The 13,437-nt window shown below is 35.8% G+C and overlaps 1 protein-coding gene across 1 annotated transcript; it reads left to right on the top strand.

The window, feature by feature from the left end:
- Window positions 1-4,923: 4,923 nt before the first annotated feature.
- Window positions 4,924-13,049, top strand: bpifcl (BPI fold containing family C, like). The gene is made up of 16 exons (XM_035536430.1): window positions 4,924-4,994; window positions 5,154-5,278; window positions 6,631-6,742; window positions 6,849-6,977; window positions 7,126-7,278; window positions 7,823-7,886; window positions 7,971-8,031; window positions 8,708-8,799; window positions 9,487-9,663; window positions 9,970-10,029; window positions 10,190-10,354; window positions 10,893-10,960; window positions 11,084-11,126; window positions 11,232-11,295; window positions 11,792-11,868; window positions 12,724-13,049. Exons 1-16 carry the CDS (start codon window positions 4,939-4,941, stop codon window positions 12,763-12,765), a joined length of 1,488 nt encoding a protein of 495 aa, XP_035392323.1. The 5' UTR covers window positions 4,924-4,938; the 3' UTR covers window positions 12,766-13,049.
- Window positions 13,050-13,437: the final 388 nt, after the last annotated feature.

Genomic DNA, 13,437 nt, shown 5'->3' with positions numbered 1-13,437 from the left:
GACAAGGCAATGATGTAATGGCTGTCAATCTTCGCAGTGCACCAAAAATGATCAGAATCTTCCTACATAATATCACAACAAAACATTGCTTAAGATGCTTAGGGAAGCAGCATGTAACCTGAGAGGGAAATTTCAGACCTCTCACTGAGGACTTGGTGGGATGGTATAAAGCAATTCACCGTCAGATGAAAGTCAACAGCTTCTACAGTTAAGGACTGTACTCATACTCTGGCATGCACTTGTTCTGCTCCGAAAAATAATTTAATATGTAGTATTTAATGTTTTAATGTATTAATGTTTATCAATTATAATATTTATTAGTAACACCATTGTTGCAGAGGTCTTAAATTGTCCAGATCTGAAGAGACAGGATCACTAACAGAATACCTATGTCTGGGAGCTACTTTAGAGTTTACTGTAGAAACCACATCACCCAAGTCTTGATTACAAGAAAACCAGATTGCTCAGACTAGGGAAGACCACCTCATAGCCTTCCAGTGTGGTACTTAAAAAAAAACCCTGAAAGATATCTCCAGTAACTGTCACAGTGTATGAGGAGTGGGTACCATTTTAGAACAGATGTAAGCCAATAGGTCTTGGCTACAGACCATTAGTGACAGACCCTTCTCTCGCTGCTCTACCAGAAGGATTCGTTGATGTATTTTGGGGCCTGCCATAAGACGTGAATTATGCTCGCTGTAGGACCATATGCCATTTTTGATCACTGAACGTTCGACCATCGAGTTCTTACAACAAATCTAATGACAGCAAGCCGACAAGTAATATAACGCATTCATAATTAACGAAGTAAGTTTGAAATGGAAATATTATGTTGCAGTGTATTGAACTTAAGAGGCATTTTTAGATATTAGCTGGTGTAACTAATTTAATATTTTAGGTAGTCTTATCACCTTTAACATTGTATTGTTAACTTTGAACTGGTAGCGTGGAAGCGTTGTAGGATATACACGTTCAGTGGTGAATGTTACATTGCTTCTTTTGTTTTAACGCAATATGATTACAAGAACCATATTCCCAGCTAATATATTAATTATGGCCAATGGACAAATTGCCAAAAAAAAAGGCTAGTTTCATCTGAGGGGATGGGGTTTAATAATTTCTCGTACCTGTCTGAATCTGAACTGCTGTGGTCCTATCGCTTCCTACTGTTTTCATTCAAAACAGGGGTTAACATTTTGCCTCGATCGTGATTTGATTTGACGATATCGTTTATAGATATAATTTTAATTATATCGCTAATAAATATCTTACTTGATATAACAAAACTGATCAAAGCGTAATGCAAAGGGGGATGGCGGATGTTTTAGAAGGCGGAAGGTTTTTGTGTCATTCTTTTTGCAGGCGGACTGGCCAATCCTCGCATCCCTTTCTCAAATCGACTACTGGCTGTCATCGACTCAAGGGTCCACGGATCGTTTCTCAAATAACAAAAAATGTTTCTGCTATTACAGATGCAATATATGGACTGTATTTAGCAAAGTGTCCTGCTTAAGAACATTAGAGGGAAAAGTGAATTTGTATAGGCCTACAGCAATCACTACACCCTCTACACAGAGCAGACTGTAATAAATACAGATAATTTCAGTAATGCTTTGGTGTTAACATGCAAAGGAACCAGTGTTTCAGGTTGACTTAAGGATGTTCAGTGGTGCAATAATAATTCCCACCAGTTAACTGGCAAAGCTGTGTTGTCCTGCATCCTAGAGATGGAGGAGGAGGGGTTGCAGATACCCTGGAGCAGAAGCTCACACAGAGTTACCAGGCCGAATATAAATGGAAGAAAGCCATGTTTTACATAGCTCCGAAACTGTTGCAAAAAATGTTGGGTCATGTAATATTTTGGAGCACAGTTTGTTTGTGCCTTGTTTTGTTTGGGTGGGTATTAGGTTTATAATGCTTTATATTCTTGACATTAGTCTAGATCTGATGTTGTCATTTTATATATTATATTCATTGCATGCTTGTATTTTGTAACAGTACTAAATATGCAACGCTATGCTATGTACATCTTTTTTCTATCAGTATTTGTTACGTTACTAATTGTTTACATTCGCAGAATAACAACAGAAATTGTTCTTGGGCCTTCAAAGATCAGTGTAGCTTTCAAGTGCTTAGTCTAATTTATAACATACGGTCCTGTGCATTCAAACCCTCTGTACAGAAACTAATCCAATACTTTCCCAGCAAGCCTTCCAAGTATGGACAATATCTTTTGGGTGAGTAATGCAAGAGTCATCTATACCATTAATGACATATGCTCTAAAGACAAACAGAAGAGCAGACTTGCAAGAATCTGGGAGAGTGTTTTATCGTGGAATGAAACACACAGGTAAATCTATGGTCAGAAACCAGTACTGGAAGCTATACCCAGCTCTATTATATATTATTATGTGCATATTTAATAATTATCAGGAGATGTTTGTGAATATAAACAGAAGGGGAAGACATAAAAATGATTTTTTATAAATATTTTTGAATATGTTATTGCTTTTTTAATTCACCACAACATAACTTTGGGCAAAAAGGTCTCCATGCTGCCAATCATGATGCCATCCCAGGTTAGGACTAGTGCCTGCCTCTAAGGTGGGTTTTGATGGCATTTTATGTGGAAATGACACAAACAAGTACACAATGTACTATGGCAAAGAGGTAAAAGCAGCTAGTGTGAAGAAGAAGCTTATGCTAACTGCAGCAGGCAGGGTCAACAAGCAGCAAAGGTCTTTCAGGGCAGCACTTGAGAGCTGTTCATCAAGGAGCAGATCAGAGAGCTTGTGGGACCACATGGAAGCCATGCCCAAGGAAGAGAACCAGAGCTATGCCATACAGGCCCAGCAGCTGTGCAGGGATGGTGTGGTAGAGGTGTTGATGTGTTGTGCACAGTTGTACTGCTTGCTTTCATTTTCCAGTGGAATACTTTACAAACCCTGGATGGAAGTCCAACAATTTCTGAGAATAACACAATCTTTGAACTATCAGAGGATGAGTTCGCCTCTGTTACTTCTCTATTTTCTGCTATTGGGCTAATCCGATACCCCTCACTGATACCCCTGCCCTAATAAGATGTTCCATTCGAATTAAGCTAATGAACAATAAACAATAACAATAGGAGGGACTTTAGCTGCGTTCTTTTCTCTGTGCTTCAGACCTCATGTGACATTTTCTCCCTAATTAAATAATCCCAAATTTTGAACACTATAATGTTCTAAAAAGGAAATTTATTCTGTAGGTTTTCAAAGAGTGTTTTTTTTTCCTATTTTTGAAGGCTGTTATTGGTAACCATTGGTAACCAAACATAGCCAACAATAACAGATGTTATCACATAGCCTACAGAATCTTTTGTGCCAGTGAAAACTTTCTGGACCAATCAGATACATGTTTGTAGAACAACCTGAACCATGGCAACTGGTACTGTCCCTTCTTTAGGCTTTTAGTATCAAACACCTTACCAGTTATCCAGTTTCTTAGCTGAGAGTCTACGATTGTTCTGTCTTACCTTTCCCATAATGCATGGTCTGATCTACCTTTCTGCAGACTCCAGTTCTATATCTTACATATTTTTAAGTTGCAAAGAGTGATTTAGTTTTCCCTGTTTTAGCATTCCTGATCCAACTCATGAAGGGCTTGATAATTAACTAGTAAATTGGATCAGGTGTGTTGAAGCTGAGAAAAACTGAAATTGTGCAGGTAGGTGAGGCACCTGGACTGGAGTTGAAAACCCCTGCCACAGTTGCCATACAAGCTTATATTTTAATTTAAGGGTTATTATTCATGAGATTTCAGGTTGTAGTTTCCTCCAGATAGGTATTGTATCTTACATCCCAAAACAACCTGCAGAGCATTAGACTATCATGAAATTATTCTTTTGGTTTAAAAGGTTTAACTTCTTTCTTTTTGCGATATATGTGGAATTGGTTTAAGCACTACATCTTCTTCATCTTAAAGAAATCAAGTAAGTAATTTACCAAAATCATAAAATAGCACTGTTTTTGAACTTTAGTTGAAAGTTCATGGAAAATTATATGTAAATGGTTATAAATAAATTGTATATGGAGCAATGGCTTGTGCCCAATTCTGCCTTGACATGTTTTACTATGTCATGGTATGGCCCCTCCTCCCAAATGTCTCCCCGTGTGTGTGTGTGTGTGTGTGTGTGTGTGTGTGTGTGGGTGGGTGGGTGTATGTGTGTGTTCGTCCGTGTGGCCACGTCCCCCCATGTGTCACACTTGTTTGTAATTGTTTTTCATTTACGTGTGTATATAAATCCCTATGGTTCTGTTGTTGGTGTTTGTTTTGGTGATGTTACACCATCTTAATTGCTACGTAGCCTTTGTTCTCTGTGTGAATAAATGAATGTTTTTGCTCAACATAACTCATCCCCGCATCCTGCTTAGCCTCCTGACGTTACATACTATAACACAAATGCTGGACAGCAAAAGGTGAAAAACCGTTTACTATTTGATTTTCATTTATCTATTTTTTTTAATGTAGAGTGGTGTGTCTTTTCCTACATCCAGACTTGGACACCCAGGTTTAGCCCATTTGCATTTTTTATGCAAAAGTGTTAGGTTAGCATATGAGTTGAGTCAGTTATGTTGTGGAAATATGCAAAAATGTGCATATCATGTGCAGAGTTCCCAGAATGTGATTACTCTGAGACATGCATATAAGTGCCCAAGCAACACTAGAGTACCCATAATTTGTATTTGTCAATAATGCATTTATGTAGTGGATGTTTGTTTATTATAAGTAAATATAACAGGGTAGTCACAAGTTAAGCCTTTACACAAATGTTTTAAGCAAAACCTGAACCTCAAGCTAGAAACGTCTTGTTTCCTTATTTAACATCTCAGCAGTTAAACATAGTTTCAGATCTCTATTTATTGAGGAAGTAGCAATAAAACTTCACGAACAGAATTTATGCACATACAGATACACACCACTGTGAAGGCAACCACGTTTGATCATTTCAGTTGGTACGGAACAGCTTTATATATAACTAATATATTACAACAAATTTTGATTCAAAGGAGTTGCAGCTTTCAGCAAGTTATTATTACATTAAAATATTATATAAAGTTATATAAATTATTCTATAAAAAAATTATATAAATGTTTTACAAACCTTTTTGAAGGCTTTGCAGGTCTGTGGTTATGGATAAGATGCAGCTGATAGCTCTGCTCCTTGTGACTGTAACACATACACATGCAAACTATTCTGCAATGCAAGCTGTTTTGTCCCAAAAAGGATTACAAAAAGGTAAGAAGGCTCTCACTGTCTTACATAAACAAAGACAAAAAGGGAAATTCTAAAGGTTTGACTCTTGGTTTAACGCTTCACTGCACAGTGTCGACATTATTTTTAGGGAGTTGGAGGTACCTCTCATACAGAAAGAAATGCCATCTATTTACTCTCATATGTTAAATTAAAATTAAAACCTCAATATTTAGAGGCCCTAGAAGTTACCAGTACCTGAAGTGAAAGTTGCTATTTTGAGATTGTGTAAAAGGATTCTAAGTCTCTCAGACAATGCTTTTACACTTTGCTAGTACTACTGTTAAATAGTATGACCTGTTTTAAGGACAAAGGCAAGTGGATGTTTGAGGTGGAAAATCAAACCATTGGAACTTTATTTGTTTGTTATTTTGTTTGTTTTTTGCTGTTTGTGTTTTGTTTTTTTTAATTCATTGTGTGTGGTGGATGATGCTGGGTTACAATCACTGCAACACTGGAACTGCATTGATTTCAAGCTTTATTGACAAGCTGTCCAAATATGCACAGAACAATATTAGAGAAAGGAAAAATCACAGAGGTGAAAAGGTCTGGCACATGTCTCATCCTCATGCCTCCCAGTGCTCAGTAGAGCCACAATCAAAGAGATCTTTATGGAACAGTGCTGATCTGTTTATGGAAGAGATCAGCACTGGCATAGGGGAGGGGCATGCAGGGCATGCAATGTGGAGTGGGCCCCCAGGAGTGGATCAGAAATTCTAAAAATAATAAAACATTTACAAATATAAATTTTTAAAATGTAAATATCAGAGAAAACATTGGCATTACAGCAATAATCTTTAGAGTAACCAGGATCTGGAATAATCTTTCAGAGTAACCAGGACCCACTATGTAAGGCAAGGCAAACTGTTTAGTAGACCAAGGGTTATGGGTCTATCAAGAGCTTTATGTGGCCAGTTAAATGTTGTTGGTGTGTATCTATCTCAGGTACTGGCTTCCAGGTGTTTGTGGATTTTGAGTGGTATGTACTTCTAATGTGCTGCATTTTAAAAATGCGAAGAAAAGATGAGGTTCTGATACCTGATTCACAGGTCTTCCTCTTTAATATATGTATAAAGCTAGACTACTAGATACCTGATTTTCCTTATTTCAGCTAAACGCCACAACAGTGCAATCCTACAGGCACGCCGTTTGCCACGTTCTATAGTTATTTTATATATGGAGGTGAACAGTGACATCTTGTGATCAAATACAGTAATCGTACATAAACATCTAAACCAAAAATTAAATGATATGAATAATTATGTCACATATGCATGGATTATTCAGAATGTCAGATATTGTGTATTGTCTTGCTTAATTTTTCTTTATATGTGCAGTATCTCACTGGTTGACTGACTGGCTGCAGAGTAAACTAAGTACTATTAAGCTTCCAGAGGTCAGAGGGGATGTGGATATCAAAATTGGAAAAGTCCACTATTTTCTTCATGAGTAAGTACTTAAGATAATAAATGAAGTACACAGTACATCACCAAATCTTGAGTTGAGTCTGTTTTATTTGTTTGGTGAAACTGCTGCTGAATTACTACCCCCTTAGCATGTCCATTCAGCGCTGTGACTTGCCCGAACCGTCTGTAGCATTTTCAGAGGGAACGGGCATATCTCTGCAAGTGGACGGCCTCTCCATCGCCATCCAGGGGCGCTGGGATACATACTTTGGTATTATGTAAGAAAGTGGAGCCCGTCAATCAATCAATATATATATATATATATATATATATATATATATATATATATATATATATATATATATAAGGTCAGAGATGCTTGAGCACACAGTAACCTCAATTTCTCCCTGCATTCCCTACATGCAGTCATGACAGTGGTTGGTTCAATCTGGTTGTGTATACCATCAATCTCAATACAGTGTTGCAACTAGGGAGTGACAATGGACACCTCTACATCTCAACAGCAGTATGTTCTGCTGATGTGGGAAGTGTGCAAGTTCATTTTCACGGAGGTGCTAGGTGAGTTCATGAGGAACTGTAAGCCTAAACAAACATAGGCTCATATTTTAAAAAATCAAGGATGTTTGTGCTCCTTGCAATGACAGATTGATAATTGAACAATATTCTGCTGCTGTCTCTGTGACATGAACATTCATTTGTAAGCCACTTAATCAGAAGCACTACTTGATTATATAGTCTTTAGCACACCTGTTGGTCTGTGCTAGCTATTCTCTAGCCTTTGATCAATGACCCCTTTTCTCAGTACTGGCACTGACAGACATGGATATGTTTAAATTTCATAAACTCTGCAGTGCCTGATAAACTTGTACAGTCTCAACACCAAAAGCTATGCAACCTCCCAATCAGTGCCAATGTGTCTGCCAGCAAAATAATATTCAGTGTATGGTGTTTAGAGTTCAAGGTGGCTGATGAATTGTGAGTGCCAACAAATGGGATAGGTTACACTTAAAAATGGGACCTATAAGATAAGTCTACTTAACAAAGTGCCTAGTGAGTGTATATACAAATGGTTTTTTTCTTTTATCTCATATATTTTTTCCAGCTTTATCTTTCAACCATTTGTAACCATGTTCAGCTGGAAAATCAGAGACAGGATTCATGAAAAGGTATCCTTGGTTACAAAAGATAATTTCTTGTTTGTGGAAGCTATTGAATGCTAAAGGATACCATAATGACTTACCCCCTTCCAGATATGCACAGCATTTGAACAAAGGATTGAAGCCATTGACGGCTACCTAGCGGCTATGCCAGGTATTTCAGCTAAAGAATAACAAGGACTAAGGGGTTGTATTTGTATTAGTTGTATTAGTAATAAATCACTATAGGAACTTCACAGTCAAGAATTTTCCTCTTGTGAGATCTGAAAGAACATTTATGTACAGTTAGATTCAGAACCACACTTGATAAAAATAACATTACTGAAATTTCTTAACATGTTTAGTTAACAGTTACAACTCTCTTGAAGCTGTATTTGCATCTGCTCAGCAATATCAAATTACATTACTTTGGTTCATATTTCACAGACATTGCATCGGAGATGTTAGCATGTACAGATTTATACATTATGGTTTTTGTGGTTTCTTTCTTTGCAAAACTTGTCAGACATAATTAGTTTTTTTTCTTACTATTAATCTAGTCTAATGAATTGTAAAGTCTGAGAACTAGTAAAACTAAACTAGTGCTAAAGTGAAACTAATTCCAGGGCTGCTCTGATTTTCAAGTGCCTTACATCAGCAACAATATTTCACTAGACAGTTATGCCAACTTGTCAAAACTGACAAACAGCTGAAATCAGCACCTGATGGAATGAGCCTTTATATTTCTGAAGGGTGATGTCAGTTCTTATGAAGAATGTATGAAGGTGTTATATAACCTTATGAACAGCAATCTTAATTTATGAAAATTATTATTTGCCTTTTCCCCCCAGATGCCATAAACATGGATCCATATGTTTTTATGAACATTTCTTTGACAGACTCACCTATTGTGATGTACAGTGCACTTGGACTGAACGTAACTGTATGACCAATATATTATGTTCATATATTTGTAAATATCATATTGCATTCTCAGGAAAGATACCTTTGTTTCACTAAGTTTGCCATCTGGTTTTGTAGTACATGAGGTGCTTGCCTTGCTAAAAAATGGCAATATATGAGGTAATTTATTTAAAAAATGGTAAATCGGGAGTCTCATGATTTTCATGAAAATCCATTGGCCAGTTTCTTCCTATACTGATATACACTATATCAACTGTAAATGTTAAAGTAATTGTTTGGCAAAAAACTAATTTATGGGTATTCCCTTATTCCAAGTTGAACATGAAAGTCAGTGAACACGACTTGTTTCTAAAATTATTAAGGCTAATGTAGCTAATAACTCATGGAAGCTTATTAGCATGATGAAAATTGTATGGCTAAATCATGAGACACTGCTCTCACACTGAGTTAAGATGAGATAATGATAAGAAGGTAATTTAAGGTAATTGAAGTATTTGAAAACAAATATCTTTGGGAATGTTCTTGTGTAATGTACTGGTTATTATCTTTAGATTACCCATATTCCAGAATTTTGAAGGAGAATTGCAAATCAGATAATTCCATCCAGCAAAACATCCTGGAAACCCATATTTGTACTTGAATAAGTTGTGTGACTTATTTTGTGGCAAATGTAACTTTTGTGACTTTTGTTTCTGTTCTTTTACAGGGCGAGTTTTACAGCATAAACTTTCCTTCCGAACCACCATTTTCTCCCAACCGTTTTCAGATGCCATGGCAAAACAATTACATGCTTTCAGTGGGCACATCTGAGTTCTGTATTAACTCTGCAGCATATGCCTATCATAAATCGGGAGTCTTGTACATATTAATCAACGACGACATGGTGAGGATAAACATTTTTCTTGTCTCCTTGTTACAAGACATTTGCTGTTGTGCTATTAGTTTTTCAACACCAACACACAATTACAAAATGGTCTTTTTAAGAATATTTAAGAATACTACTACACACAAAGGTTGGATCTTGTGATGGCTAAATACATGGCAAGTTTGGGACTTCTTTACTGGAAATCCTATGACTCTAAAACACCACCAAACCGGATAATCTATCAGTATCTAATATCCGCAATATTTATCTATCATTATCAAAACAAGTGTCTGACCTTTTGTTCATTTTAAATAAAATGTATAGATCCCCAAGACCTATCCATTCCATCTGAATACAAACCAGTTTGGAATCCTGATTCCTCAGGTTTGTCTTACATCTACGGTTACTCACAGCAGTTTACAGAAGAAGCAGTCAGTATATGATACAATTTAACCTTTTTTGCTTGCACAATCAAGTGCAGATTTCAGTCCAGAGGGTTTCAGATATATAAAACAATGGCTTTTACTTTTGGTTCTTCCTGCAGCTCCCCAAGTTCTATCCAAACCTGACCATGAAGGTACTGCTGTATGCCAGTGACCCTCCATTATTTTCCTTTACTGAAAAAGCTATAAACATTCACCTGTTTGCTGCAGCCAAATTCTTTGCCATCAAGGCAGACACTGAAGTCCCTCTCTTTAGACTGGACATGGTGAGCGCCTTTTTATAAGCTCCACCTAGTAAAAAGTATATATTTGTGATATAGTTTCAAAGATTTTATTTGTTAATTCATTTTATTTGTTCATTTTATTTATTCCTTTTTAATGTGACCAGAATTTCTTTTCTATACTGTATAGATTGTGTAGATTATAACTAATGAAAAATATCAGTCAAATTGCACTTATTTTTCATATCTATAATCTGTCCATATCTTTTTAAAGTAGAAATTACATAGTTGAACCATTAGTTTATCCTTATGTTTTTAAAAGTAGCAGTCCAATCCAGAGATTTCTAATCTGTGATGAATGAAGAAGCAGATTATTCTCATTCCCATGCCTTTTGCTGGTGTATTTTGTCCAGGAATTATTTACAAAAGATTCCGTAGAATTGGTTATGAAGCTATGAATTAATAAAATGCATGTCTGATGCATTAGCCAAGCATGGAATGCTGCATGATGTGTAGATCACATATAAAGCCTTTTAAAAGTATATTTATCAGTATGTCTCTAATCTCTTTTACCCACTTTAAGGAATGCTCTTTTAGTACCAAAGCCTCCATTGACAAACAGCTGCTAAAGGGAGTTTTGCAGATGAAAAAGTATGTAGATCATTGCATTGTCCATTATCTGTTACATTACCCATTATCCTTTGCTTATTATTAAAACTAATAAGAAATAACTGTACCTTTATCCAACCCTAACTGTAAATTACCTGTCTCAAGTTTGACCATGACACTTGGAGCAACTGAAATTGGTGATTTCCCAGTAAGCATTTTGGAATACTTCATTACATTCATTAAAATTTACATGAAAAAGTAAAAGGTACAGAAAAACCTGTCTCAATTTTAAACGTTTTTTTTTTCCTTTCAGATTGCCCCGATAAAGAATGTAGTGACTTTCGCATTGACCAAGAAGGTACTTCCAAAGGTGAATGGTAAGAATAAATTCAGTTTTAAAATGAAATTATTTATTACTTTATAATTGATCATGGTTATAAATATCTTGGATGTAACTGGGAACTTCACATTTAAAGCTGATGTAAACATTTTTAAAATAACACTTAGTTATTTACACTTAGCCTAAACTTTTTTTTTTTTTTTTTTTTAATATTTTGTTCGCTATTGCTGAAATAGATACTCTGAGAAAGAAACAAAATATCTGTAATTGTCCTGGGCTCTGTAATCAGTAGTCTGGCTGTACTAACCGATCAACATACTTCTCTAAAAGTACTCCTTGCCTGTCTGTCAGTTTCTGTGCATGTATATGGCACCAAGCACTAGGCATGCTTGTTTGGGAAGGACAGGATTTGCAGAAAGGTTTGGATGAAGGGGATACGAGTGAAGGGAAGAAATGGACTCCTTAGGTGGCTACTTTGAAGTGGGAGGAAGACTATCTGATTGTATGATATAAGCAATATTCTTGTGTTTTAGCACAACTGAAAGATGGCCTTCCTTTGCCCGCTGTGAAGGATTTCACCCTCAAAAATTCAGTGATGACCATTGAAAATGTGAGTAAAATTTACATGCGTGACTTAGTTCATATCTATTAGAGGAAGATAATTCTATTATTGGTCTGAGCTAAACATGCATTTGTAAACAACAAAGTGCCAGTTTATTAGCAGAATATTTCTAATGTTTACTAAGTTAGTAAGTATTCTTATTTTATTATGTTAAGGGAAGTGATTATATTTGGTTTGATTATTTTATTTATATGATGACAATCAATATGACCAAGATCTCATAGTCAATCTTTAAAAAGACAGACAGAAAGAAAGAAAGACAAAGAAAGACCAGAGCCCCTTGTTGGTTTCTTTCTAATACATTTAGATAAAGTGTAATATCAAATCATTAGAGAGAGAAGAGTGAAGGACACTCAAACAACCCACCTCTTCTCATAAAAAAGATAAAAAAGCTCATTTGTTCATGATTTGCTTAAAAACAGCAGTTTGCAATTTTCTTGATAAGCCTCAATGGTTTAAGTACCCAGTACTCAAGTAACCTGATATCACACAAGTAACTCACCTATCTATCTTTCGATCAAAAGCTATCACCTATATATTACCACACTGCTAGGTCAGGTTCAAACAAGCACATACATGCTTGAAGAAATTCATTAGATGGGGTACTGTCAACAAAAAACAGAACTAAGAAGCACTAATTGATTGTAGAATCTGTCAGGTAATACATATATTAGCTACATTAATTGATCATATACACAGAATGCATTGGAATAACCTGAATAAATGCACATCTGAAACTGTAGGGATTTAACTGCAATATACAGTATAAACTGGTTTATTGATGGATGGATGAATATGAAATTTAGACATGCAGAATTGCATCAGAACTTTTTTTCTGTGCAGGGCTTTTTGACAATTGGAACGGACTTTGACCTGCTACACTGAAGCCATACTTTGGCCCCTGGCCTTCATTTGGGTTATATATTGGGTTTCATTTAGTTTATAATCTAATTTGTATTTTTTCTTTATTATTTTGTATTTTCCAATTTTCTTTAGTTTATTGTATTAATTAACTTTTCTATTTAAATCTATGGTCTTTTTACTTTTATTGGTAAAGCACCTTGAATGATCTAGTACATGAAATGTGTTATAAAACTCACTTTGTCTCACCCTATGCTGAACATGGCCACACTATTTATATCAAGATAAAGAAAATGATGACGCATTCATTATGGGCCTATTACATCAGAGATTTGTTAAGGTTTGCTGTTAACAAAACTTTTCTACCTTCCTTCATAAATCAGCTTATTAACTGGGATAGCAGGAATTCTCTAAATGATAACAATAACTTCCAAATACATCAGTATCTGGTTCTGTGGATTATCAAATTACAAGATAATTATGCTACTGACATGAATCCAATTTTAATTAACTGCATTTATTAATTCATTTATATAGAATTGTTTTCTACTGTGTCATATCCCAGCAGGTATCCATCCAGCTCTCACAGATCACACACAGAACCAATCACCTTCACATCCCCGACTTGCAAATGTGACTTTCCCCTTTTTACATTGCTATGGTGGATTAAAGATGACTTATTAACAAGAAAGAAGG

The sequence above is a fragment of the Electrophorus electricus genome, chromosome 18 (genome assembly GCF_013358815.1).
Source record: "Electrophorus electricus isolate fEleEle1 chromosome 18, fEleEle1.pri, whole genome shotgun sequence".
In the NCBI taxonomy this organism is placed as follows: Eukaryota; Metazoa; Chordata; class Actinopteri; order Gymnotiformes; family Gymnotidae; genus Electrophorus; species Electrophorus electricus.
This window is presented reverse-complemented; position numbering and strand designations above follow the sequence as displayed.

Excerpts from the sequence above, each read along its gene's own strand:
- bpifcl (XM_035536430.1), top strand. The coding sequence starts at position 4,939 with ATGCACATACAGATACACACCACTGTGAAGGCAACCACGTTTGATCAT. Across the intron at positions 7,279-7,822 it reads CATTTTCACGGAGGTGCTAG|CTTTATCTTTCAACCATTTG; the intron begins GTGAGTTCATGA and ends TATTTTTTCCAG. Across the intron at positions 11,127-11,231 it reads CTGAAATTGGTGATTTCCCA|ATTGCCCCGATAAAGAATGT; the intron begins GTAAGCATTTTG and ends TTTTCCTTTCAG.